The sequence below is a fragment of the Mesocricetus auratus genome, unplaced genomic scaffold (genome assembly GCF_017639785.1).
Source record: "Mesocricetus auratus isolate SY011 unplaced genomic scaffold, BCM_Maur_2.0 Super-Scaffold_6730, whole genome shotgun sequence".
NCBI lineage: Eukaryota > Metazoa > Chordata > Mammalia > Rodentia > Cricetidae > Mesocricetus > Mesocricetus auratus.
Genome location: NW_024429184.1, coordinates 103,149,655 through 103,177,077, shown reverse-complemented (window position 1 = coordinate 103,177,077; position 27,423 = coordinate 103,149,655). Strand labels below are relative to the sequence as shown.

The 27,423-nt window shown below is 39.4% G+C and overlaps 1 protein-coding gene across 2 annotated transcripts; it reads left to right on the top strand.

Moving 5' to 3' along the window:
• Positions 1 to 204: 204 nt before the first annotated feature.
• Srfbp1 (serum response factor binding protein 1) lies at positions 205 to 26,559 on the top strand. Of its 2 annotated transcripts, none has more exons than XM_005069123.4 (8): positions 205 to 320; positions 8,884 to 8,972; positions 10,227 to 10,299; positions 17,031 to 17,102; positions 23,108 to 23,189; positions 23,853 to 24,567; positions 25,317 to 25,354; positions 25,757 to 26,559. In XM_005069123.4, the coding sequence occupies exons 1-8, from the start codon at positions 255 to 257 to the stop codon at positions 25,939 to 25,941; spliced, it is 1,320 nt and encodes a 439-aa protein (XP_005069180.1). In that variant the 5' UTR covers positions 205 to 254; the 3' UTR covers positions 25,942 to 26,559. The 2 variants fall into 2 exon arrangements, with proteins under 2 accessions (XP_005069180.1, XP_040597763.1); XM_040741829.1 differs by lacking the exon at positions 205 to 320 and adding an exon at positions 442 to 604.
• The last annotated feature ends 864 nt before the right edge of the window (positions 26,560 to 27,423 follow it).

Here is a 27,423-nt window from a genome sequence, read left to right as displayed (position 1 = left end):
CGCAAACCCTAGCTTATACCACGCCCACCGGCGGCGCGCGCATTTGCCTGGTTTCCAAGGAAACGCTCGATTTTTTTGGCCCGTAGCCAACGCGCCGGAAGTCGCCCTTTCATTTCCGGTACTATCGGAAGGCCCCGACTCGTTTTTTTTTTTGGCGTCTGCGCATTGAGCGGCGACTTTTGGGCGGAAGAGGCCGCCGTCAGGGGGCGTGTCTACGCAGCCGCAGTGTAACCCCCGGCGTTCACGTGCGGGAGATGGCGGCCGACTCTCTCCCTCCGTCTGCCGCGGCTCAGCCGGGGACTCTGAACCTCAATAACGAGGTGAGGGCCGGGACTGCGGGGCTCCGGGCAGGCGGGGCGCGGCGGGGAGGTCGCTCGGTGGGCTGTGTGGCTTCAGGGACCCGCGGGGCTTGCTTAGCGCCTGGCCCCGGCTAAGCTCCCGGTAACCTGCAGGACTGTCGGATGGGAAGCGGGGACGCCAGACTAAACGGCAGCAGTTTGCCCTGCAAGTCACGGACCCTGCGTGGCCGTCCGCGTACGCACGCCCGGCTCCGTTTCTTTCTCCTGGTGCTGTCCGTCCCGTCGGCCTGTTCCCATGACCGCTGGTTTGTACTCGCCGTCCCTCGTTTCCCTCCCCGGCATCCGCGCTTAACTCCAGTCTCCCAGCCACCTCCGCTGTAGGGCGCTGGCCGCGCCAGACCCCCCTCCACACTCCCCCAGGAGTTTTCAGTCTGTGCTGTTACCAACGGTTGTATGGCATCCTACAGGAGTAATCTCTGAAGAGCGAGGATCCAATGGACACAGCAGCGTAGAGTGAAAGAGCTCCTTACCCTGTGTGTCGTTTCTAGGCAGGTCCCCGTGCCGGTTACACGGCTGTGTAGGACGTTCTCTGTTGTTATTGTTGTTTTCTCGTCCCGCAGCCTACGGCAGAGAACAAGCGAAGATTCCCACCCCTCCAAATAATAGTGCACAAATTTTTGAAGGAAGAGGCATCATAGATAACCTTCGAGGATCCTATACAAGAATGCAGATAGTAACTCTGAAATGTATTTGAATGCCTTGCAGGCGTGGGGACCCTTCTAAGCAGAGAATGGTTGGTGGTGGGAAACTCTGAATAATAAAAGGTTAGAAAATATTCACTGATGAGAATTAACAAAAATGTCACTATCGTGGCAGGTTGGAGTCTTCGTTCAGTAGGCAACGGGGTGCAAGGTATCAGAGAGGAACAAGATACTTCGAATTTGCTGACTTTCCAGTCATTTAAATTTATATTTTGTGCAAGAATACTGTTGAAGTGTTTTAAGTTGCATATAATCTGTGAAAGATCATAAGTTAATTGTCCTTGGCAGTCCATAGAAAGGAATATTTACATTTAGGTCCAGTTTTGAATTCAAGGGTCATACTGTCAGGGAATCATTCGAGTAAGGTTCCTTTTCAACTTTGTAGGCTAAGTATGATCACTAGAAAGAAGTCACTCCGGGCGGTGGTGGCGCACGCCTTTAATCCCAGCACTCGGGAGGCAGAGGCAGGCAGATCTCTGTGAGTTCGAGGCCGGGCTGGACCGATAGCCTCCGAAACAATACAGAGAAACCCTGTCTCGTAAAAACCAAAAAAAAAAAAAAAAAAAAACCAAAAAAAAAAAAAGAAGAAGAAGTAAGTCACTAGCTGACTTTAACTAGTGTGCTTTCTATGATGTGATCACCATCTGTCATATGTGCACGTGGGGTTGTCCCCAGGAACATGTATATGCACTATAAATGTTTTCTGGGTGACTGGATGAATTTATCAAATCAGAAATCAAACATTTACAAAATTTAAATTTAGTATGTTCTCATAAATAGAGGATAAAGAGGAAGAAAATAGTGAAAATGTTGATGGCATCATTAGGATCAAACTAAGAATACCAGTGCAGTCATGAAGCACTGATGGAGACAGGTTTAAATGCAGTCATGAAGCGCTGATGGAGACAGGTTTTAAAATGCGCAGCATTCGGTGGTTTTGCCCTTGAGCTGCAAAACCTAAATGTCTATGACATCACTATCCCTTGGTGCTGAATTATTATGGGACCACTGTCCTGTGTGTGTCCCTTCAAAGCTTATGTGGCACGTGACTCTATTGATAGAGCTACATAAAAGTTGAGAAGCATAGCAAAAGAAGGAATAAAGATAACTGCCTAAGAAGCTCATCAAAGGTAACTTTTTTCATAGGAACTTGACAATTACTTACCCAGAAGCACAATGTCACACCTGTTCTTGCCATTGCTACTATAACAGTCCAGGTCATGCCCCACATAAAGCTGCTCTGCTGCTGAAGCTGACACTGTTGTTACTTAGTTTGATCATCTTACTGCTGTTCTTTCTTTGGCACAGATCTAGTCAGGACATTCCCTTGCTCTAACCCACTGGCTTGCTTTTGGATGAGATTGAGCAGTGCGTGTCCATCCATGTACTCAGCTGTATCGGCTTCCTTCTGGTCTTGGTATAAGCCCTTTTGCAGGTGGACCTAGAGTTTCCTGGCCCTTCTACCTGTCTGTATTTATGCTTATCATAGTTTCGGTGTATGTTTTGTAAATGCCCCTCATCTCTCTCTTTTTAAGATTTGTTTATTTTGTGTAGAGGGAGGGTATGACACACTTCTGCCACAGTTCACCTGTGGAAATCAGAGAATAGCTCCTGGGAGGCAGTTTTCTCCTTCCACTATGTCAGTCCTAGGGGTGGAACTCAGTTGTTAGGTTTGGATCCTCCATATCTTTTTTTTTTTTTCTTTTTCTTTTTTTTTAACGAGATAGGGTTTCTCTGTATTGTTTTCGAGGCTGTCGGTCCAGCCCAGCCTCGAACTCACAGAGATCCGCCTGCCTCTGCCTCCCGAGTGCTGGGATTAAAGGCGTGCGCCACCACCGCCCAGCTGGATCCTCCATATCTTAAGTAGCTCTTCTTGGTTCTGATGTTCTATATTTGTCTGGTGTGTGTGGTGATGCTGTCAGGTAAAGATGATATGCTTTATCAATATGGCTTTATCTGAAAATAAGGCTAAGTATTTTATATAGAAAATTACTCACAAGATACCAAACCCCGAGAAGCCCAGCAGATCTCCGCTAGCGACTGGACCGGAAGCCGAACTCCAGGAAAAGAGAGCGAGACTTCCTGTGCGCTGTCTTTTATGCCTTCCTCGTAACGCCCTAGCCATGCCCAAAAGTGGGCTTGGCTAGTGACGTAGTTCCGCCTACGTACGTATACGTCTTTACGTCCAGCCGTATACGTCTTTAGTCCTGCCTAAAGTGGGTGTGGTTAGCGGTGTGGTAAACCGCCCTTTTATTACCTCATCTGTATGCGCCTCTAGTAAGTCACATGTTTAATGGCGACATAGACTTCCTCCTACAGGTATGCACAGTTGAAAGTGTCTATACTATGGCAGTAGCATTGAAAGAATTTATAGAACTTTAAGTATATTGATTCTACTCATGTCTTTCCTTTACCAAAGAAAGATTGGGGTTGGGGTGTGGCAGTCTGGCAGAATATTTCCCTTTGCTTCCCATTGAAACGTCATGAAACTCCCTAGAAAAAGGTGATGTAATTTTACAATTTTATATAAAATAACAAGTCCATTGAATGTAATGTGAGGTCCTTCATCTGTGCTTTTGATTATATGAGATAACTCTAGTTAGAAGATGTAGTTGAAAATGCTCAGAAGTAATTTGAGTTCACATGTGCTGTTAAGAGCAATATATGAAACTGTGTGCTGTCCCTGCTGTAACTTCCCTCTTACTCTAGGGTATGTGCATCATACATGCTACCACTCATTGGTCCCTGAGCCCTCAGTCTTCAGATTGGCTGCCAGGGTACCACAGTGCAAGTGAAATAAAAATTTTCACTATGACATGTTACTATTGATTTAATTTATCGCTTTAAATTTTTGTATCTACTTTATAAATAAACACACACACACAGGAAAGAATGCATACATACAGGATTTTGAAGTACCTGTGGCTTCAGACATCTACTTTGGGTATCAGAAAATATTCCCCTTAAAGGAGAGGAACTGTTGTACAGGTAGAAGCTAAATGCCTAAGAACAAATTCATTTTCTTCCATGTATTATGAATGATAAGAATAGCAAAAAATACAAAACCTTTATATCATAGTTGAATAGTATTTGAAAATTACTGAAGTGATAAATCTCATCTTAAAAGACCACCAGTTTGTTTGTGAGTTTTGCTAGGTGGCAGCATAAGCTCAGTAGTGGATAAATTACAGGCAGTCACTTAACCATTTTAAATTTTATTTTTAGAAATTCTTGCTGATGAAAAATAATTCAACAGTAAGTTATTATCTAAATCACCAACCTAGAGTTTCCATGCAAAGGCATAGTAAGGTCCATAACTGTGAAATACTTGAAATACCTTGAATATATGTCCTTGTAACCTACTTTTATTTAAGAGTTCTCAGGATTTTGCTGCACCCTACTTAAAACACCATGTTTTGTTTTGTTTTGTTTTTCTAAGCTTGGAGGTGATTATTACTCTTTGGCTGTAGTTTTTCTCACCTATATGTCTCATTCTTTTGTACCATGTCTGTATCTAGTATATAATATTGATTAAATATTTTTAAACTTCACATATGTGATACTGTACTGTAGAAATATCTGTACCCTTTTGTGTACTGTGTATATACACATATATATAGAGAGAGAGAGTGCGTGTGTCTTTTGAAACATTTTCTGATGAATGGAGCATGGAAAGCATTGTGTGACCCTTTACTGCAGAAAGCATGCCTGCTAATGCACTCTTGGATGTAGGATTTTTATTAAAGATTGCCAAAGTTCCCTCCATAAGGACTATAGACATTGCATTTTCTACCAGCAGTTTCTGAGCATACCTGTTTTCCCATAGCTGTGATCCATGTTTTATGATTTTTGTATATCCAGGAGTGAATAAGCAGAAGTTGTAATGTATTCTAAAAGAACCATAGATTTACTCAGCTTTTCCTAATAACTATCAGTTGGTTAAAGGTTAGTCTAATTCAAGTACATGACAAGGTAATGTATTACTTGGTGTTAGCTAATTTACTAGAAAGCAGATAGCAAGACTCAGTTCAAACCACTGAATTTTGCCTATGAACCGTAGTATCAAAAACTTGTCATTGTGAATCCCAAAATATAGCTCTTTTTCTCACAAGTGCATTGTCACTAAACATTAACTTGTAAGAGATAGTATAGTGACTAGTGGTTCATTAAGGAATGTTCAGAATCTAGACAGAGTGCTCATGCTGTAAAACACCTGTGGAACATTGAACTACAGAAAGGACTTAGTCAATGACTAGAGAACCCTTTGGACAGAGTGTTCTTCCTTCCATGGTCAGCTTTTGCTTGTTTGTGGTTCCTTTTCTTCATTTCTCATCTTTGTGTTGGCTTTCCATATATTTGAATGTTAGGTTTTGACTTTATTGTATTGTTATTTATTCAAGAAGTGAGGCAGGTTACCTAAATATTAGGTGGACCTCACTGCCAGCGCAGGCACACTCTGCAGTGTGAACTTTGAATCTTCTAGTGGGTTATTTTGAATGTTTTCTTGGAATCATCAGTCTGATGACAAGCTAGGGAAGTTTTACTTCACTTTCTCTCTTCAAACTCTTTACACTTGTTTTTCATTTTGTTTCCACTATTATCTCCTTATCTGTTTTACCTTACATCTTTAACATCTTCACTTTCACACCCAAACAACATTATAGTGTAACTATTGGGATTGGAGTTGATTGGAGTGGTATGTGTGTGTGTGTGTGTCTGTCTGCTTGTGTGTCTGTGTTTCTGTCTCTCTCACTGTCTCCCCCTCTCCCTTGTGGGTTCATTAAACTTCATTGGTGGTATTCAAAAAAGTGATCTCTAAGCCCCTCCATTTCTTCTGGGGATCTGAGATGGAAATTGTGAGGGAGATGTTCAGATGTCCCTGAGTTGGGACAGGGACTTGCCAGCAACTGGGGGCCTCTCTGTTGCTCTCATTCTTACAGGGATGGGTGATCTAGCATTCCTTACTCCTCAGAGTCCCTGTAGGCAATGAGTCTACCACCCAGTTTCTATAACCATATTCATTGCCATACCAGGAAATGAGCTTTGCATAATTGTCAATGAGAGCAATGCCAGCCTCAGCATCAAAGGTAGAAAAGTGGTCATCACTATTGAAGTCAAAAGAGACAACACATTCCTTATTATAGCCCAGGGTGCCATTTAGTGGGCCCTCTTGATGTCATCATACTTGCCGTATTAGATCCATAGAGGACACCTTGGGGGTAGGAACATGGAAGGCAATGCCAGTGAGCTTCCCATTTAGCTCTAGGATGACTTTACCCACAACTTTGGCAGCTCCAGTGGGTTCAGGGATGATGTTCTGGGCTACCCATGGCCATCATGCCATAGCTTCCCGGAGGAGCCATCCACAGTCTTCTGGGTGGCAGTGATGGCATGGACTCTGGTCATGCGTCCTTACACAATGCCAGAATTATTATGGATGACCTTAGCTAGGGGGCTAAGCAGTTGGTAGTATAGGAAACATTGCTGACAATCTTGAGTGAGTTGTCATTCTTTTCATGGTTCACACCCATCACAAATATGGGAGTGTTATGAGAAGGGGCAGAGATGATAAGCCTTTTGGCCTCACCCTTCAAATGGGCCCCAGCCTTCTCCACGGTGGTGAAAACACCAAGAGACTCCACTACATATTGGCACCAGCATCAACCCATTTGAAAGATTCTACAACATACTCGGCACCAGCATCAATCCATTTGTGTTGGCGGGATCTCATTCCTGGAAGATGGTTATGCTGTTCTGTTGATCACAGGCTTCCTGTTTTCAGCTTTGATTGTGCCCTTGTTGAACTTGCCCTGGGTAGAGTTATGCTAGACCATGTAGACCATGTAGTTGAGGTCAGTGAATGAAGCCCCAATATCATTGCCATATCTGTTCACTCAAACCTCCACCATCGTGTCTCAGGGACAAGGCTGGGTTAGGGTTAGGGCACTACATGAGATGTAGCTGTCTCTGGAACCGGAACAAGCAGAGCATTCTTTCTCTCTGTCTCTGTCTCTCTCTGTCTGGGTGTGTGTGTGTGTGTGTGTGTGTGTGTGTGTGTGTGTGTGTGTGTGTGTGTGTGTTTGTGTGTTTGTGTGTTTGTTTGTTTGAGAATAGGTCTTGCTGGGTAATTGAGTCTAGCCCTCAGAGTCCAAGTTCTGCAGCCCTAGCCTCTAAATGCTGGGGTCATAGGTAGGTGCCACCATACCCAGCTAGTTCTGCCTGCTTTTGGTTAGAGAATTTGCCAGTGTGATCCATGCAATATTTGCCAGCTCCTGGCTTTTTGCCAACTAATTCCATGATAACCTTTAATGACCCCATAAAAAGGCTACTAATAATGTTTAGCAAAAAATAAAGCTAAGGATTCAGAGTAAGCAGTTAAGAAAAACAAAATTTTCCTTTTTATATAGTGTTATATGCTATACTCAAATTCATCTTGCCTAATACTGAGGATGCTGAAGAGAAACATGTTTGGTATTGGTGTGAGACTGAGAATATGAAGCATTCCTTTGCTTTTAGAATTATTTATCGATTAGTATCATGCCCATCCTTTCTGAAATTGGAGTTTTAAAGTTAGAGACTAGCTTTCCTGTGATGGGAATGTAACTAGGGACCAGATCTGCCAACTGTGATTTATTAGCTAAGCTTGCTATTAATAGTAAATGCTATATTATCATTTCATAAGTCTTCTAACTAAGCCCTGAGGAATATGTGCTAATGTTTTAATGAATAAATTGCCACATGCTAGTATTTTACAAATGTCTTAATTTTACATTATATCATAACCTATTATAATTCTGTTTCTCAATTTTTAGTTTCTCTGTTTTGTGTTTTGAAATAGTATCATCCTGTAATCCAGACTTGCTTCAGACTAAGCATTCAGTACAGTCTGTCCTCAGACCTGTGCCATTTTTCCATTCACTTAAGCCACAGTGTTACCTTCTGCTCATGAGACAAAGCAATAAAAGACTTTGTGTTGGTGGATAGCAGTTTCTGTGGGTTTTTTTTCCTCATAGAAAAGCTTTGTAGTAAAAACAAGAAGAAGCTTTCAGAGGTGTTGCTGTATTCTAGTGGGAAATTGAGATTGTGTTCTTTTCATCTAGTATGCATCTGAAGCAGTGAGTGAGCAAAAGGCGTGCTGTGTTTCTATGTTCAGCAAGCATGTGTTGAACGTGTCTGTATGCCATGTACCGTGTTAAAAGTTTAGAACTAACATTGAGGGAAGAAGACACATTAAACATAATTGGATTTCAAATGCAATGTATGGTTCTTGTGGGAAGTTGTAGACATACTCTTTAATTGCAGTAATAGGAAATGTATGGCCTTCAGAAATGATGCTGAGCCAGTCAGGAAGAATAGATGCTTGCAAGCTCATGGGAGGACACTTTTCTATCCCAAGGAAAAACTCAAGTAAAAGCAGCTATGATGGTATATGTAAGCCTGCTGAGGCCCGAGACTAAGCCCTGTAGCATCCAAACAGTGCCCTGAAACTATTGAAGAAAGGTAAAGGTATGGTATCAAAAATGAGTCTCTGATCTCAGAGGTCAAAGGGATTTCTCATAGAAAAATCATAATTTAGTATGTTCCGATCCCAGGAGAGTATTACAGTAAAATGCTAATTCTGGGAATGCTGTGGCTTTGAAAATAGAATTCTAACATTCTCCTTCCATCCCTGGCATTTCAGCCTTGTGTTTACAGAAGACATTTGATTACATAATCTGAGTGTGTTAAGCAGAACATTGGTTACACTATAGACAAATATGGAAGAACATTCAGTCTTTATTTCCATTAATGGTCTTTTTAATTTCATCTTTTTTTCCTCAAAGGTTGTGAAGATGAGAAAAGAAGTGAAGCGAATCCGAGTTTTGGTTATCCGAAAACTTGTCAGGAGTGTTGGCAGACTGAAGTCCAAAAAGTTAGTTGTGTGAAGTCATAATCCTGTAACTAATACAATGTCAAAAATATCTTTAATATTTGTAAGTTAGAGAAATGAGTTTTCTGAATAGCAATGATCTAGATGGGAGAGAACAGGCCCTGTGTCAGCATGCCCCTGTGTGTTTGGAACCTTTTTTGCTTAAGATACAGAATAATTTCTTCCATTTTTAAGATCGGTCTCCCTCTCCTGTTTGCAAAATGAAATTGCCTTCACGGTTCCTTACGTGTTTTATGTAACTAGAAGTTATTTCAAAGTGTTAAGAAGTCTAAGATGACTACCTTGCATCGTTATGACTTCCTTTGTCTTAGTATTTTGACATTTTCAGTATCTTATAGAATTAGTTATCAGTTTATTATGTATTGTGTGATGTTTTCGAATAAAAGAATATTTTTTATTTCCAGCATCAGTAATGTTAATGAAAAACTCTTTATGGTTCTTAGGGTTTAAACACAAGGCTTTAGAAAGCTTTTAAATGTGTGGTTTGTGATTTTCTGTTTTTTCATAAATGTCCCAGAAGATAACCTTTCCTTCTAATTAGATAGTGAACATGTTTATTTTTTCTTTAATTCCAGAAAACATTTCTAGTTAATAAAAGTGTCTCCAGCCAATAGCTGTGTCTTAGGAGGCATTTTGTAGCATGGGTTCTAGTTGGTCTTAATAATAAAAACCCAGAGTCAGATATAGGGGTAAATGCTAAAATAGCAGAGAGACAAAGGAGAAAGCTACAGCCGCACGTATAGCTCACCAACTTCTCACCGAAAAGAGCAAGTTCCTGTCTCCGCCCTGCCTTATCACTTCCTCTCTCTGCCCGGCCGTGTCATTTACTGTGTCCTCCTCCCAGGTGCTGGCATTAAAGGTGTGTGCCACCACTGCCTGCCTTCTATGGTTGAGTAGTGGCTAGCTCCGCACTCTGATCTCCAGACAAGCTTCATTTGTTAGAGCACAAACAAAATGTCACCACAACTTTTATTACATTAGAGTTTTTGATCACAGTATATAACTGACCTTACCATTAAAAGGCTAAAGAAAAGCTACCAGTCAGTGAAATGATTCCAGGATAGTGTGTCTTGTCCAGTTTCCAACACAGTGACAACAGGTGTGTGTCGCATTGGGTTGAAAACAGCACAGGGTGGAGTGCTTGTCACATGGGCTTTTCTCAAAAACTTAAAATGCTTAAAATCAAGACATGACTCGAAAACTAATGTTTTCCTTGGTAATATTTTATTTTTACAGGGGCACTGAAGATGCACTATTGAAAAACCAAAGACGAGCCCAAAGGTTGCTTGAAGAAATCCACGCCATGAAGGTAAGGATGTGCACTGTGTGTTGCCTCCTGGCAGCCCATATCTTGTGTGCATGGTGCCTCTTTAAGGACTCTTGGATTGCTTAAGGCTTATTTGTGTGGCTGAGCTTGGTGCTGAGAGGCCCCTTTGCAAAACTGCGATATGTGTAAGCTTGCATGTTTCCCTATTTAAGTACTACACTAATTTGAGTTGAAACTGCCAAACCAAACTCATTTGTGTTTTATAGTGCCTCATGTCTAAGGCTTTTATTTTTACTGTTACTTAGGCATGTATTCTAAGTTAAGGTCAATAGTTAAAGAGTTCCTGCTATTTGGAAATGGGGTGGTGATGCTGGTGGCTGACATCATGCTTCTCCTGTTGCCAACTCAATAAATTTTTATGTAGTGGTGTCAGCATTTTATTAGGTTCTGTAGAACTTAAAATAAATGTAGTATTGGACCAACATGGCCCATATTATTGTCTTCTCAGCCAGACTCTTCTCTAGCATAGTTTTTAGATCTTCTCACTGCCCCTTTTTTGTGGAAACTTTCATTTACGAAATGATATAGCATTAAATGTCTGGAAGATGTTTTTATTGCTGAACTTAAAAACAACATTGGGTACCAGCAATTATCTTAATTGCAGGGTAATTTTGTGTGTATGTTTGACTTTTATAATTTGGTATAACTTTCAAGTTTTGGGTTAGATAAAAGAGCAAAAGAATTCTTTAACAATATTTTAATTGAGTTAAATTATCAGTGCTTTTCACTCTTCCTTTTTAAGTAATGGAAAAGTGTTGAATATCCTATCCTAGTTAATATGAATATGGGCATGGGAAATGATTCTTTGGTATGAAGCATATTGTATTTGTCACTCTTCCTATAGGACTATCCGATACTTAAAGTCCATTTGGTAGACCTTTTCCTGTAATGTCTTCTAAGGATTAATCTTTGTAATTTTAGTTATTCACAGAAGAGTCACGTATGTATAAGAGACTTGCAGTCTGTAAGGAGTTTGATGGATAACAAATGACTCCATCTTTAGAATGCATTTTGTAACTCTCTATAATATGCCTTTGTTAGTTTTGTCATCTCTGATCTATATGTGAAGCTTGTTTTCTGTTCTTTTTGGGTTTTGTTTTTTTGTTTTGTTTTTTTGACTGAAGAAATAGATGATTTTATTCAAGCCACACTTAGTGAAACAAGGAGTGCCTAGGGCTGTTTTCTGTTCTTTAGTTTCATTAGCAGGAAAGACAAAAGATTACTATGTCTGTCTTCCCGCTAAGTGATAACACTTACTGTTACCCTAGAGAGCTACAGTTTACTGACTGTGCATTGAATTCATACACTTTATAGTATACGTATTTGAATGCCTGGTGGGGATTAGGGTATTCTATTTGGGTAGTCTGACTTTTCTTGTTTCTTTTGTTTTTAATCTATTTTTTATATTGTCTTAAACACAGCATTACATCTAAATGTAAAAATTCAGACTAGGATTACTAGATCAACTTTATGTTTACTTAGCTAAAGTGTTTAATTTTATTTCTGATTCATGATTACAGAATCAGCCTTTTTTGAAAGTAAATATACTTATCATTTTTTCAATTGAAAGGTCTTTCATCATTGTGTAAGGAAGTATTTTTCATACATATGGGAGTATCAAAGAAATAGCCACAAAACAGTAGACTCATGGTCACAATTAAATTTGGAGGACAGCCTCTACTTACTATTTTTCCAGAGGGTTTTTTTCTTATGCTCATATACCACTAGACTTTTATAGTTGTGCTCATGACATACTGTCTTATACTGGGTTAGTATGATAATAGGGTATTTTGTTACAAGATGTCATCCTTATGAAGAAAGCCCCATGTATTTTTAGAAATGGGAGTAGTTTCTTTTTGGCCGCTGGGGAGGGCACAAGGACCAGATCTTTATGATTCTATAAAATTATAGGTTCTAATTTTATATACTCTAAGTATGAGCCCCATCTCTGATGCTGTTTCTAATGGTACTTAGACTCTTAAAATGTCAATGTACACACTGGCTTCTGGAACAAGTTCTTTCTCATTGAGGGGCAGCTTATCATCTCAAAGATCCCCAAGTTACTTATCTGGAGACCAAAAGATAAAACTGAAGCAAGCTAGTACAACAAACTTGGCTTTTTATGTGAATGCTGGGGATTGAACTCAGGTCTTCATCTTTACATGGTAACACCAATAACTACTAAACCATCTCCCTGGTCCCTGGCACCTGACCCTTGTAGTGCTGGTTCTAAGGAACCTCTCCCAGCACTGCCCTTCTCATTCCAGAACCACTGACCCTCTCAATGTAGCTCATTATATTTCTGCTGTGATATGTTTTCATGGCATTCCTACTAATAATTAGGAGGATGTCTTAAGCTATTGAGTCAGCTTACTAAGTTAATGTTCCTTAAGCATAGATGGCTGAGTGGCTTTTAATGCAGCATTTTTTTTATTTTATTTATTTATTACTTTTTTTTTTTTTTTTTTTTTGGGTTTTTCGAGACAGGGTTTCTCTGTGGCTTTGGAGACTGTCCTGGAACTCGCTCTGTAGACCAGGCTGACCTTGAACTCACAGAGATCCGCCTGCCTCTGCCTCCTGAGTACTGGGATTAAAGGTGTGATCCACCAACGCCCGACTTAATGCAGCATTTTTTACTTACGTTGCTTTATTTATAGTGCTGGGATTATTCCGAATCCCCAGACAAAAGTAAAATGATGCTAAACTGTTACTAAAAGGATTATGAAATAGTTTTGTTTTATTATTTATTAGTGTCATGTGTCAGAAACATAACAATAAAAAAACTGCATCATTGTTTAAAGTCACCTTAGTCAGTGCGCTGAGGCCATATAACTTGGTTTTGATTTGAGTGTTTTTGCATGTGGGAGCACGTGGAGGTCAGAGACAAGGTGAAGGGCATCAAAGTGCAGTCTCCTGACTGAGTCATCTCACCAGCCCTCTAGCTCATTTATTACAGCGCAGAACTTTTCCTCTTAAAGGGGAACACGAGCCCCTAGATCTTGTGACCTTTGAAATGATCCGCAGGAAATCTTAGTGGTATGTGCAGAGATCAGTATATACTCCCCCCTCATACTCAGGGAACACCATTTAAAAACTGGCTTTTAAATTGAAATTCCAGTTTGCTTTCTGGAATGTAACTTCTTCAGCTGAAAGTCTGAGCTTTGAATAGGCCATATTCCTGACCCCCTTATATTGTTTCATTGTAGGTCCTGTAATATAGACGTTATGTTAAGCCTATGGTGGCCTTACCTTACTTACTCTTCTAAATACAAGCAGATGTTTCAAATGTAAGTGGTATCTGTCCTCTAAAACGTCCTACCTTTGGGGGGAGCAGGCCAGGCTGTAGGATGAGTTCGTAAACATAAAATGCTCCTGCTGATTAGGTTACAGTGCACACCAAGAATCTGAGTAAAGAGCTGATTCTGAAATTGATCTATCCCGATAAACCTCCTTCTTAATTGAGTAGGTGCAAAAGCTTTAGGCGTAGAAAGTGCTGGGTGTGGGATGGGAGGGTGTTGTTTTTAATTTGATTTTTCAAGTTTTGTAATTCTGGAAACATGAACTTTTCACCCTGTCAGGAAGTTTCCTAATAACCATGAAAGGATCCAAAGTACTTTCAACCATTAGTGTAAAAAATAAAACTCAGTTTGGGGGTAGAATGAAAACAGATTTTTGTTTGTTTCTATATACACTTTAAGCTTAATGTTTTTTAAAGATTTGTTTACTTTTATTTTTCCTGTGTGTGGATTTTTTTTTTTTTTTGCATGCGTGTGTACCTGGTACTCACTGCTAGGAGATGACAGCAGATCCCCAGGAACTTGAGTTGTGAGCTATCAAATATGTGATGGGAACCAACTCCATGTCCTCTGCAACAGCAATAAAATAAGTGCTGCTGACCACTGAGCCCTCCCCATTTCCCTAAACTGATCTTTTAAAATTATGCATTGTAACATAAGACCTTTTTAATGAAAGTACACATTGTACTTTGTCCATATTATTCTCTATGAGTCTTGAAATCCCTTTTTTCATCTCTCCCCCTTCCATTAATTGCCTTGTTCCCAGACTATTCTGCTTCTGCTTTTAAGCCATCAGGACATTTGTGATTTTATGTATCTATGAATTTTAGGATTTACAAGTGAGAAAAGGCATGCAATATTGAGACAAATTAGTTTCAAATATTTACTAGCATCAACTTGAACATATAACTTGAATTTTTATGATGAAAACTGTACTTCTGGTTTTTCTGTATGTTAGAAACATCAGTATTTATGTGAAATTAATATTTTATGACAGCAAGAGAAGGTCATTAATGTATGTTTTTCTTGAATATGAAAAGGTCTGGGGAGAAGGCTCAGCAGTTAAAAACACTGCATGTTCTTCACAAGGACATGGGTTCAATTCCCAGCACCAATGGGCAGATTTGACTAACATACAATTATCTATAACTCCAGTTCCCGGGCTCTGGTACCCTCTACTGGCTTTAATGGACACTGCATACACGTGGTTTCAAGTTTTGTAATTCTAAAAATGTGGACTTTTCCCTCTATCAGAATGTTTCCTAATAACCATGAAAGTATCCAGAGCACTTTCAGCCATTAATGTAAAAATTTATGTAATATACTATAATAAAATTAATATACACCGCCCGGCAAGACAGGTGTACATAACTATTGTACCCATGTAAAGCATATATTTATTAAGCCTTTGTTTTTGCATGTATGTCCCATGACTGTTTCAGTTACATACTAGCTTAGTTAGGGTTTCTATTCTGTGACAAAAAAGCATAACTAATAGCAGCTTTGGAAGGCGGGTTTATTTCTCCTCCACTTCTGTATCACATTTATCATCAAAGTCGGGGCGAGAACCTGGAGACGGGAACTGACGAAGAGCTCATGGGGACCATTGCTTACTGGCGTCCCTATGGATTGCTCAGCCTTCCTATAGCACCTAGGACCATCTGCCCTAGTATGGCACTGCCCACAGGCCAGCTTAGAGGGAGCGTTTTCTCAATTGAGATTCCTTTCAAAATGTTGGTAACTTGTGTCAAGTTGACGTAAAACTAGCTAGTACAACTGGCCACTTGTCAACTTCACACACAAATACAGAACCTTACCTTTCTCATTTACCCCTAAGATGACAAGTTAATTTAATATAAATCCAAATAACTTTAGAAGTCCTGTAGTCTTCAAATGTCTCTTTAAAATTTCATCTCTAAAATTCCAGTCTCTGGACTCCTGTAAAATCAAAACTAAGTTAAACACTTCTTATTTCAAGAGCAGGGAACCTAGGGCACACAATTAGCTCTGAACAAAACCAAACCAAACTGGCAACAGTGAAAATAACTCAGTGTTCAGTGTCTTGCCTGCTCCAAAGGGCTTGGGTCACTTCTGTGGCTCTGCGCTCTGCAGCACACAGCTTGTCTCCTAGGCCCGGGCTGGCCCGACTCCTCACTGCTGCTGCTCTTCTTGGCAGTCGTCCCATGGTACAGACATCTCTAAACTGCTGGCCTCTTCTGCTGCAACTGGGTTGCACTTTGACCAGCAGTCTCTCCTGGTCTCTCTTCAGGGACTCTGACCCTGACTCATAGTTTATTAATTTTAATAATTGGGGCTATATGTGTGTGTGTGTGTGAGTGCAGTTTCCAAAGAGTCCAGAGGTATCAGATCCCCTGTCATGGAGGCTTTCTGGCAGTTATGAGACATCTGATATGGGTGTTGAGAGTCAAACTCTGGTCTTCGGGGAAAGGAGTATGTGTTCTTAACCACTAAGCCATCTCTGAATATGAGTGTTTTAGATTGTGTGTGTGTGTGTGTGTGTGTGTGTGTGTGTGTGTGTGTGTGTGTACGTGTGTGTACGTGTGTGTACTTCTGGTCCCTATGGAGGACAGAAGAGGGCACTGTATCCCTGGAACTGGAATAACCAATGGTTATGAGCTGTGTGTGTGGATGCTGGGAATTGAACCTAGGACATTATATAGTTTGCCCATTTTAAATGGCATCTTGGACTCCTTCCACTTTACCTTGTTTATAAAATAATGATCCCTACAAAATAGTGTAGTCAAAATAGTGGGGATTTTCTGCTGTGCTTGTCTTCTGTGTCACTGCAGTTATTCTTAACCTGCAAATTTGTACTCACCCACAAGTATTGTTAATGAAGTTACTTCTTCCAGGCTGAAGTTCATCTTTTACAATACCCCCTTACAAAGGATCGTGTACACAGTATTCCTTGGATTTCTGCAAGTTCAGAAGTATATTTATTTGTTTGTTGTATTTGTTTTTATATTCTTCATATTTAAAGATTTGACTACAAATGAATCTTTGGGTTACAGATTATAGTTCTTGAAAATGTACTGAACTTGTGTGTTGCTGTAAGGGGAATCAAAATGACAAAGGCATGTTTTGTAGCTTTTTTAATATATGATAGTTTCTTAACTGTGGTATTATTTTTTTCTCTAGAAGTTAATTTTTTTGTTTGTTTTTGGTTTTTACAAGACAGGGTTTTTCTGTATTGTTTTTGAGGCTGTCGGTCCAGCCCAGCCTCGAACTCACAGAGATCTGCCTGCCTCTGCCTCCTGAGTGCTGGGATTAAAGGCATGCACCACCACCGCCTGGCTTAGAAGTTAATATTTTAAATACCAAGTTTCTTAAATCAAGACACAAAAGGAATTTAAATCACATTGTTCATATATTAACTAGAATTGTTTTCTTTCACAGGAATTGAAACCTGATATCATAACTAAATCTGCTCTTGGTGATGATATCAACTTTGAACAAACTTGCAAAAAGGTATGTCTGTGGTGGAGATGAGGTACCAATGTGGAACACCTTATCCTGCATCTTAATATTCTAAAATTTTCTCCTGACATTCACTTCAAAGTCTTTTTGCCCACTCCCTTTTTCCTATCTCCATTACCAGATTTTAATAGCTAAATACATAAAGTAGTAGAAAGTATGAGAAGCTGACTTATAGGCTGGAGAGATGGCTCAGTGGTTAAGAACACAGGCTGTTCTTCCAGAGGTCCTGAATTCAATTCCCAGCAACCACATGGTGGCTCACAACCATCTGTAATGAGATCTGGTGCCCTCTTCTGGCATAAAGGTATACATGCAGATAGAGTACTCATACACATAAAAATAAATAAATAAAATCTTTTAAAAAAAGAAAAGAAACTGACTTACATCACTGCTAAAAGTTTAGGTTTTTTTGGTTTTTTGTTTGTTTTTTTTTGGAAGGGGCAGTTTCCCAGAATTATCTCTTTTGTCAGTAATGCCAGTGGCTTTGCAGTCTTAAAAGGAATGTTTTTTTGGCTTTTTTTTGTTTGTTTGTTTTTGTTTTAATTGTTCTTTTGTTAAAAGAAAGATTCATCTTGCCCTCTGCCTACTTCAAATGCAGGTCAAGTATGTGATATTAAGCATCAGTTTCTACTACTTGTTTATCCATTTATTTATTTTTAAGAGACTTTGTATTTCCTTACTTTTATGTGTATTGTTGTTTTTGCTTGCATGTCACTGGAATTGTAATCACAGACAGTTGTGAACTGCCATATGGGTGCTGGGAATTGAACCCAGGTCCTCTGGAAGAACAGCCAATGCTCTTAACAGCTGAACCATCTCCAGCTCCTCCATTTATTTCTTTATGATTGTTTTTCATTTGCTGTATTGTATGTTCACCAAAGACATAAAAGTATTCTGTTTGAAATGTATCCATTTCTTTTCTCATCTCTATAAAAAAACGTACATAAGCAGAAAGAGAACTTATTTTGCCTCAAAACTTAAGGAGCTATTGTACACTGAGGCGGATTGTTAAAGTTACAGAGTTTATTACTAGAGTATTAATAGTATAGATAGGTAGCTGTATTACAGCATGATGGAGTCTCTGGGGAGAGTGCAGAGCCTAGCATTAGAGAGACAGCCTGGCAGTATCTCATAGGAGAACTGAGAACCCACTGTGAGGAGGAGGACTCTCTTAGAGTTTCTGAGAATGGGAGTGATTTCACAGCACAAGCCTAGAGCCAGGTGCTCAGATGGTTCCCAGGCCAGAGTCAAGGATAGGTGCTAGTGACCAGAGCTGAATATCTGGTCACTAATACTTCCTTTGATATACAGAGATCTGTCACATAAGAGTCTGTTAGCCAGGTTCTCAACAGACAGTGCCATAGTAGCACTTACTATCTAAAAGGGAAAAGGTTGCTGCCACTGCCGAACTCTAACATTACATTATAATAGCTATCCATCACGATGTAGAAGGCATGGTAGATAGGGTTGCTCCATCCGTGACAATGACTTCCTGTGAGGCTTGGCTACATTTTGATGGATCCAGATGCAGGGACAATATGGATGGATACAGGCAGGACTGTATCTCCAATCCCTCACTGGCGTGCCATTAGGCATTCCTTCCTTAACCTCCTAAAACAGCTTCTAACAGGAACCACCTGATATTGGAAGGAATTTCATATTCAAGATATAACATAGAACCAGTAAATTTAGAGATTTGGTCAACTTCTGGAAGTAGGACCTAAGGAAGCTATAATTGGGATTTCATGTAAGCTAACTGAAGATATATACCATCCCCTCTTTTGCAGATATAGCAGGTTAAGTATTGATGAGCTCCTCCCTGGCAAGCAGAAAGAAATGCTAATAGCTAAAAGCTAAACTGCTACTTTTAACAATTTTAATGAGTTATTAAATGTGTTAATATTTAAATGACTGCTTACCTTTCCTCAAATTACCATGTAACACCCACCCATCTATCACATTTTACCTGTGCATGTCAAGTAGTTTGTGGCAAGCCTTACTTAATATCTATACCCACAGTATATAAAATTAGTTCTGTTGTTTATCATCTCCAAAGTACTGTTCAAGGTTTTGCCATGATTCATTTGATCAACCAATTGAACTATTTTGCATTATCTTCCCGAAAGTTTTACAGATGGTGTAAAGGAGAGTCCCTGTAAGCAAGTCATGTCTGCAGAGTGATTGAATGAAACTACAGTAGTGTGGAAAGGCTGGAATGCTACAGACCCAGAGACTAGTTAATTACTATATCTCGGCTAGGTCCATAGTCCCCTGAATAGATAACTTTCCCACCTGTGTCAGAACTGATATCCTGTGACTGATACATCCAAACTTTTGTAACCCATTAACGTAGCTCACCACTAATTTGCATGAACCAAAAGCTGAGAATGTGACTGGATAGCTGCTTACTATAGGAAAGCTTCCCCTCTCTTGCTGTAACTGCCTTTCTGATATGCTCACCAGTTGCAGGATTCTGGCCTGGGTCCCGTTGCTGCGTTAGCCCCCAAATAACACATGAGACACTATATTAATTATAAAGTTGTTGGCCTTTGGCTATAGTTTTTTATTGGCTAGCTATGACTTAATTATTAATCCATAACTACTAATTTATACATTTTTGCAAGAACTTATCTTACCAAGATAAGGTGTCCTCAGGTGTCCTCTCTTCCCAGGATCACATGGTGACTCCTCTTTACTACATTTCCCAGAATCCTCCTCAACTCCTAGTCCTACCTATCTTGCTTCCCTATTGGCCAACAGTGCTTTATTCATCAACCAGCAATACAAACATATACACAGAAGAACATTCCCCATCATCCCGAAGAAATGTTGGGCACTTATGTCACTCCTTCTGGAGTCCATTCTCTCCTTGGCCAGTGGCCTCTCAGGCAAAGAACTGCCCCATACTTCCACCACTGACTTTGGACATGCTGTCCTGCTGTGCTTGCAAGAGATAAATTAGAAGACTGCTGAACCTTGCCACGTCAGGATAAGACAGACTTTCTACCTCTTGGCTTCTGTGTTGGTCAGTCTGATACTCTAGGCCTTAGCCAAAGGTGGTGGCCCTTATGCTGCTGTGAGACTTTGGGTGACTGCCCAGGTAGCCTGCTATTTCTGTCTTCACTGCACCTTTTGAAAGTTGCTCACCTGAACTTCCTGCCTACCCTAGTATTGTTATCCTCCTTCTCAGGTCTTTGATGAGGTTGAAGATTAGACTGTTACAGTTATTGTTTTCTCTCCCTAGATAGAAATATTAGGTACAAGACTTAAACTTTCCATCTTAAAACAGCTCTGTAGTAATCTCTTTTGTGCCTTTTCCCTAGGACTGGATATGCAGTTCTTGCCTTTTGCTCTTGTTGTTTTACTGGCTATAGATCTTGAGGGTGTGTTCGTACTTTTCCTTCTCCTGGCACATACTTGGTTTTTGCCATCTTTGTTTGTAGTTTTGTATCAATTCTAAATCCTTTCTTTAGACTAAAAGGGGAATTGTAAGGAGAGACCTTACTAGGTACCTGTGGTGTTGACTGTGCCCATTTGGGCATGGCCATGGGTGTGTACAGGGGTTGTGGGATATAGGCCTGAGGAGAGGGAGGCGCTCTCTGTCCCTCCGGGTTCCAGTCAGATCTTGGAGGGCAGCTGAGATTGAATGCTCGGAGGGCTGACCCTGGGTTATCAGTGTATCATGTAAGTGATTCCTCCCCAATAAAATTAACCTACCTCACCATTATCCCGTGTATGGTAATCTTCTTTCAACACTCACCAATGTATTTATTTATTTTAAATTTGCCTTGATTTACGAATTTCTTTGTTCTGTAAAACTATAAAGTGTCATGAAACTGCTTCCATGTTGGAATATGGAATTTGGTGTTCCTGGGCCATGGTCAGTTAAAATGGCTCCAGAGTAACCTGACTCTTACTCTCTTTAAGGTGAGAACTGTGCATTGACAATAGTAACTTGTTGATGTATTTCTTTAGATAAAATGTAGAATTGCTTGAGCGTTAATACTCATGGTCTTGTTCTAGCAGTGGGTTTACAACTTGCTTAGTGACATCTCAAAGAATTAGTGCTACACATAGGTAAAGCTTTCTCCTTTAAATACTTGTTTCCAACCTAAGTATATTTGAAGAATTCTTTTCAAAGTTGAGTAATAAATGCCTTTCTGTTGATAAGAAATACCCAAATGCCAAAATAAAATTTTTCCATTAATGAGGGTATTTTCCACTTTTTTAATTTATTTAAAAACCACAGTTTCCTGAGAATTTTCCATAGCAAACATTGTGTCAGTTTTAAATAAGGAAAGCTGTGGTTTCCTTCATCCAGCCTAACCCTATGAAAGCATTGCTTGCAGGTATCACCACTTCCGAGAGATGGCAAAGCCCTGGGTCAGGCCTCACAGTGTCTGCTCCTTTTGTGTGTCCCTGTGACATTGTCTCAGATGAAGTTTATCGCATTCTGCTCTGGATTAGTCACTTGTGGAAATATTTATCCTTTTAAACTGGGGTCGCAACGTTTAGTCAGTGAATGTATAGAAGGAGTAGAGAGAGAAGGTGGGTGCTGCAGCGGATCCTTGGTGCTGAGTTCCTGCACTGCACACATGCAAGTATGAAAGATAGCAGCCAAGGGAATGAGCCTGTGCCTGCTGCTGCCGCTCACAAGCCGTTGGTTTGGATCTGGGTTTTGTTTTTTTTCTGAAAAGACTTAAAGTGGACTTTAATTTACAGTTAAGTCACAAATGATTTGTGAATTATGTATTAGACCAAACTCACAAAGCTAAGTTTGAGTTCCAGTTTGTCCCTACATATCTAAATTTAATTTTCTTGAAATCAAGTCTAGATTGTTGGTTTGTTTTGTAGGAAGAAAGTTCTTGGCCTATAGTCTTTTGTTAATATTGAATTCCAAAATTTAAGTGAAGCATTGTCTAAGAAAAATCTTTTTTTGTTGTTTTTTGGTTTTTCGAGACAGGGTTTCTCTGTGTAGCTATACAGCCTGTCCTGGAACTAGCTCTTGTAGACCAGGCTGGTCTCCAACTCTGCCTCCCAAGTGCTGGGATTAAAGGCGTGCGCCACCAACACCCAGCCTAAGAAAAATCTTAATAAATGTTTTAGAAGTTTGAGATGTTAATTTTGCTTTCTTGGCAATAAAAATTAAAGAATTGCTTGAAATGTTGTTAAATTTCCCTTTTTAGGAATAATCTGTCAAGACCCTATTTTTATCAAGTTGAACTTTAGTGGTCCTGTAGTGTGCGGTGAAAGGAAAGCTGGTGGCAGAGTCTATCTAAGCACTTAGAAGGGAGACTAGATTCAGGAAATGGAAATGACTGGAGGAGCCATGGGTATTTAAAGACCTCTCTTTCGACATGCTGTTGGAGATCAGCCTGATCCAGGAAAGGAGCTAGGGATAGGGTATGGAAGAGGTTGGCCCTGGAGAGTATGTAAAAAAGTAACATGTTTCATGAATGTCTTAATTTATAAACACAATATGTTTTGCAGAATTCTATGTTCCTATCCAGTCATCAAATATTTGTGAAGTGTTGGTAATGAACTAGTTACTGTGTTGTGTTCTGAGCATACACCAAGGATAGAAAACATTCAAAACATGGAGAGAACATTAAATGAAACTTCAAACATTACTGTCATCATAGCATAGCTTAACACTAATACAGTAATTGAGTCTTATTAACTTCATTTTTTTACACATTTAAACTTCTTGAAAGTAGAAGCTGTGATTCTTTTTTTCAAATTTATAACCCATGATATCTAGCAAAATTCTGAATTTTTATAGATTTAAATGGTAACATTGTTTTAATTATTCAAAATCAGCTATATTTTGATCTTTGTCTTTAGAGTAGATTACATAGGTAAGCTGTCTAGAGAGAATATTTGTAAATTCTGTGACCTAACTAATATATACAATAGATTGATAGATTTCAATTTAATCATTGCCAATAATGCCAAGTTAATTTTGATGTTATAAACTTATTGCTTTCAATTTGCAGCCAGATTCCACTGCAACTGAAAGAGCAATTGCCAGATTAGCAGTTCACCCTCTTCTGAAGAAAAAGATAGATGTGCTAAAAGGTATGAGTTCAATGACAAGTCAGAATGCTTAATGTATTTAGGTATATGACTTTGGATAAATGGTTTCATTTTTTCTAAATATTTAATGTATATAACTCTGGACATGTTTGCAAGTATGAAAGATGTTTGATATAAAAAATTAAATTTATTTTTTTTCTAAATTTTAACATGTATTATATATAAAAATTTTATAAAATATAAGACACAATCATGTTGGATCGTTGATGTTTTAAATATTTCTATAGCTCATACTGTATCACATAATTTTTATATATTTTTTATAAAATATATTTATGAATTAAGTGCTTTGTCAGAGATTAAATACCACTTATTTTTATGCTTGAAAACTAATTCAATGACATTAACACAAAAATTAGTGTTGTCGTTTTGTTTTCTGTGATATTTTTACTGTTCATAATTCAGAGACATGAAGAAAATAAATTCTTTTCAATTTACAATTTAAGAGGGATATCTCCTAGTGGGCCTTATGAGTTTGGCATTTGAGTAATGAATTCTTGTGAGCTCATACTCCTCTTACATACATACTGTAGATTCCAGTTGACCTCTTAAATGCTTCCACATAGCTAAAGCAGTACTGTGTGGGGACAGTGGCACTTTGTGTATGCCAGTGCTGAAACAAGTCTTACACTATCTTCCTTGCAGCTGCTGTGCAGGCCTTCAAAGATGCCAGGCAGAATGCTCCTGAGGCTGAGTCATCAAAGAATGCTTCAGAAGAGAGCCAGTGTAAGGACATTCTCTGTTCAAAAGATGATGCAAGCCAGTTACAGCATCCTGAGAGAACTGTTGTCAGCGAGCAGAGAGGAAAAGATGCCAAAGCAGTAGCCAAGAAAGCAGTACGTGATGCAAAAGAAAAAGTGGCCACGATAGAACATGGACCCAAAGCCGTGGCCACTCCATGTCCTCCAGGGATGCCTTCAGGAAAGGATGCTGTGGCTGCCTCTGCACACCAGAAGGCCCCTGCTGACTCAAAGCGGAATGCCTCAACTGGAACCACAAAGAACGAGAGTGAGAGCACCCTGGCTGAGAACAGTGGCAGTGAGGAAGAGGAGAGTGAGGAGGAAAAGGAGTACTTCGATGATAGCACTGAAGAAAGGTTCTACAAACAGTCTTCTGTGTCTGAGGATAGCGACAGTGGTGATGATTTCTTCCTCGGAAAAGTCCGACGTACACGAAAGAAGGAAGGGGGTGTTCGGTCCTCGGCTAAGGAACATAAGCCCCTCCCAAAGGTGTCACCCAAAACATACACACTTGATACCGATTGGGATGTAAGAAACGATAAGCACAAGGTGATTCCAGAAACGAGGAAGTTCGAATCCGTGTTTTTCCACTCTTTGTCTGGACCTAAAAGCTCCAGGAGGTAAGGGCATGTTTTTACGCAGAAATGATTTAGTTCATTTGTTTACTGTATGAAGTGGCTACATATCCTCACAGTATGACAGAAACTCCTCATGAGCCTGCTTTGTGTCTGCCATGCTGAGTCTTGGCCTGGTGCTCTCCCTGTCTTCATAATTAGCATGTGAAATGCACATACAGCAGTGACACTGCCCACTTCAGGAGAGAGGGTCTGTTACAGCCCAGTGACGTGTTATAAAGTTTCATTTTTAAAACAGCTTTAAAGCCTTGAGAGTAATTAAAATATTTGCCTACAACTTTAATAAAGCCTTGAGAGTAATTAAAATATTTACCTTTCTGACTCAGTCATGTCCAAAAGGTTTCTAGGTTTTTCTTGGTTCTGAACCAAAAATGTGGGTATTAATTTTCATTATGTGTAAATCATTCTCCCCTTGAGAAAATATTTGAAGTTCTTTATGTAGGCAGTGTCCAGGAGCAAGATAGCCAAAATGGATTATTTTCCACTGAACAGAAGTCCCTATGTGGGTGAAAAGGAGAAAGGTAGGGGTGTGGGTGTGGGTGGGTGAGTGTGTGTTTGTGTGGTCACATTGAAACTGAATGACTGTTTAGCTGAGTCCTGAATTATTTTATTTTATTGGCTGTTGGTGGAGTGAACAAGTGGATGCATCTTGAGAGTGAGCTTTATTTACACTCAATCATCAGATGATTTGTTTTGTCTTTTATCTCCTAATGTTTTGTTTTTCTTTATTCTAGGGATTCCAGAGAGCAGGCCCCAAAGAATAAAGCTCCAGGTGTGTACTAATTAATTACTGCTCAGTCTGAAAAGCAGTACTTTGCCACAATGAGAGGATGAAAACTGTCACCGCCTGATAGAATTACATTGCAGTGTCAGATCACTCGCAGCATCATTTTTATTGGTTCCTTTTGGCTTATTTTGTCTCCCCATGTTAACAGAGCTGCTTACTCTCGTGATGTTACTGTAAGAAAGATAGGCTGACTCGGTAAGGATAAACTCCAAAGTTAGCTCCTCATGTTAGTCTTTCACTTGAAGCTGTTTTCTCTTGGGCGTCAGCTTTAAATAGTGAGATACTTTGTCTTAAGTAAAATGAGATTCTCCTTTAGTGTTTGATATAAAGAGATGCAATCTGTCTTGTCCCATGTATTTGGTTGTAATTTTTGCTATGTCTTCCCAGATTTTCCAGAAAATGAACCTCCAATCAAGAGTCAGTTTACAAAGGGTGCACGAAGAGGGTTTGAGAGTGTGAAGCAGAAGGCTCATGCTCCTCTGCACCCTTCCTGGGAAGCGAGCAGGAGACGGAAAGAGCAGCAGTCCAAAATCACTGTGTTTCAGGGGAAGAAAATCACATTTGATGACTGATGTTCATTGTCTTCCTGAGTTTTCTATCAAAATTTTTGTTGTTTTTATTTTTAACTAGCCTATTTAAATAATTCTCTTTGAAAGAGTTGTAAAATATATTGTTTTTCTTTTCCTTTTTTTGTGTAAGTTTGGGGAATGTTTACATAATCTTTTAGAGATCTCTGAATTTGTTTTATAAGAGTGTTTGACTCATTATTATTTCTTGTATAAAATAATTTAGAGGTGACAGATGTTTAGATTATGAAATATATTTCACTAATTAAACTCTGCCTATTGCCTTGAAAATAAGGCAAAACAGGGCTAATGAAATGGTTCGCATCCTGTGCAAAGCCTCATGGCCTAAGTTTGACCCCCTGAGGTTCTTGTAATGGAAGGACAGAACTAATTCACAAAAGTTGTTCTCTGCACATGCACAGTATGGCACATGCATGTGTATACACCCACTCACACACAATAATGCATAAAATTTATAAGATATTTAAGATGGTGGTGAAAAATGAATCATGACTACTTAAAAATAGATCATCTTTGTTATGTTATTTTTTAAGCAAAACAAAAAGTATTTTCATTGTGCATATAGCTATAATATAAATTAAATATTAATTTTTCATAGTTACAGTTACGTGTGATCTTATCTTTGTAGTGTTTAAATAACTTGCTATGTATTGGAACCAGAAATTGGGTTCTATATTATATACCCTGCAATAAGTATTTCTGTTAAATGAATGGAGATACAGACTCCTAGTTTCTTCTCTCCACTTTGTGTATGTTAACAATGGGACAGATACAGGAAAGACATGCATAGTGTCTAGTTATTTTAGCCATACATTGGTTTTGGGGCACAGTACCGGTAATTGAACCTAGGATGTCATACATACTAGGTCTTCTGCATGTGCTGTCACTGAGGATCTTGCTGTGTGGCTCAGGCTAGCATTGGTTTTTACTTTCCCAAGTGCTGACAAGGCAGATGTGTTCCACCACACCTTGCATTGAAATGTTTGTAGAAGAGTCATCAATGGTTAACTTGAAGGACGAATTCTAGAAGAAGGTGGGATTGAAATGGCTGAGTAGAGGAACTATTACTTGGAGCTTCCTACTTTATACAGTGACTAAAGGAAAAGAGGATTTGTTTTTTTTTTGGGGGGGAGGAATGTCTTTAAGTATTTGCCCTTTTACTACTGTGGAAGACATGGAAGATCATTGGTTAGTTAAAGAATGCTGACTGAATTCCATGTTTCCTACATGTTGGTGCTGTTAGAAGAAGGTAAGGCCTTCTACTCAGTCTGTATGCAGGAACTACCACCAAATCCAGATTCTATTTTACGAGCTTAGGAAGATCAGTAGCTAGAAGAGTGGAATTCAGATTGTGGTGTAGGTGATTTTTTTTTTTCAGTCCGTACATCATTACATACACACACACACAAAAGAAAAATGTTCTTGTCTACCTCAGATTTACCCAAACTAAAGTTGGGAGTGCTCTTA

Excerpts from the sequence above, each read along its gene's own strand:
- Srfbp1 (XM_005069123.4), top strand. The coding sequence starts at position 255 with ATGGCGGCCGACTCTCTCCCTCCGTCTGCCGCGGCTCAGCCGGGGACT. Across the intron at positions 321-8,883 it reads CTCTGAACCTCAATAACGAG|GTTGTGAAGATGAGAAAAGA; the intron begins GTGAGGGCCGGG and ends TTTTCCTCAAAG. Across the intron at positions 24,568-25,316 it reads GGACCTAAAAGCTCCAGGAG|GGATTCCAGAGAGCAGGCCC; the intron begins GTAAGGGCATGT and ends TCTTTATTCTAG.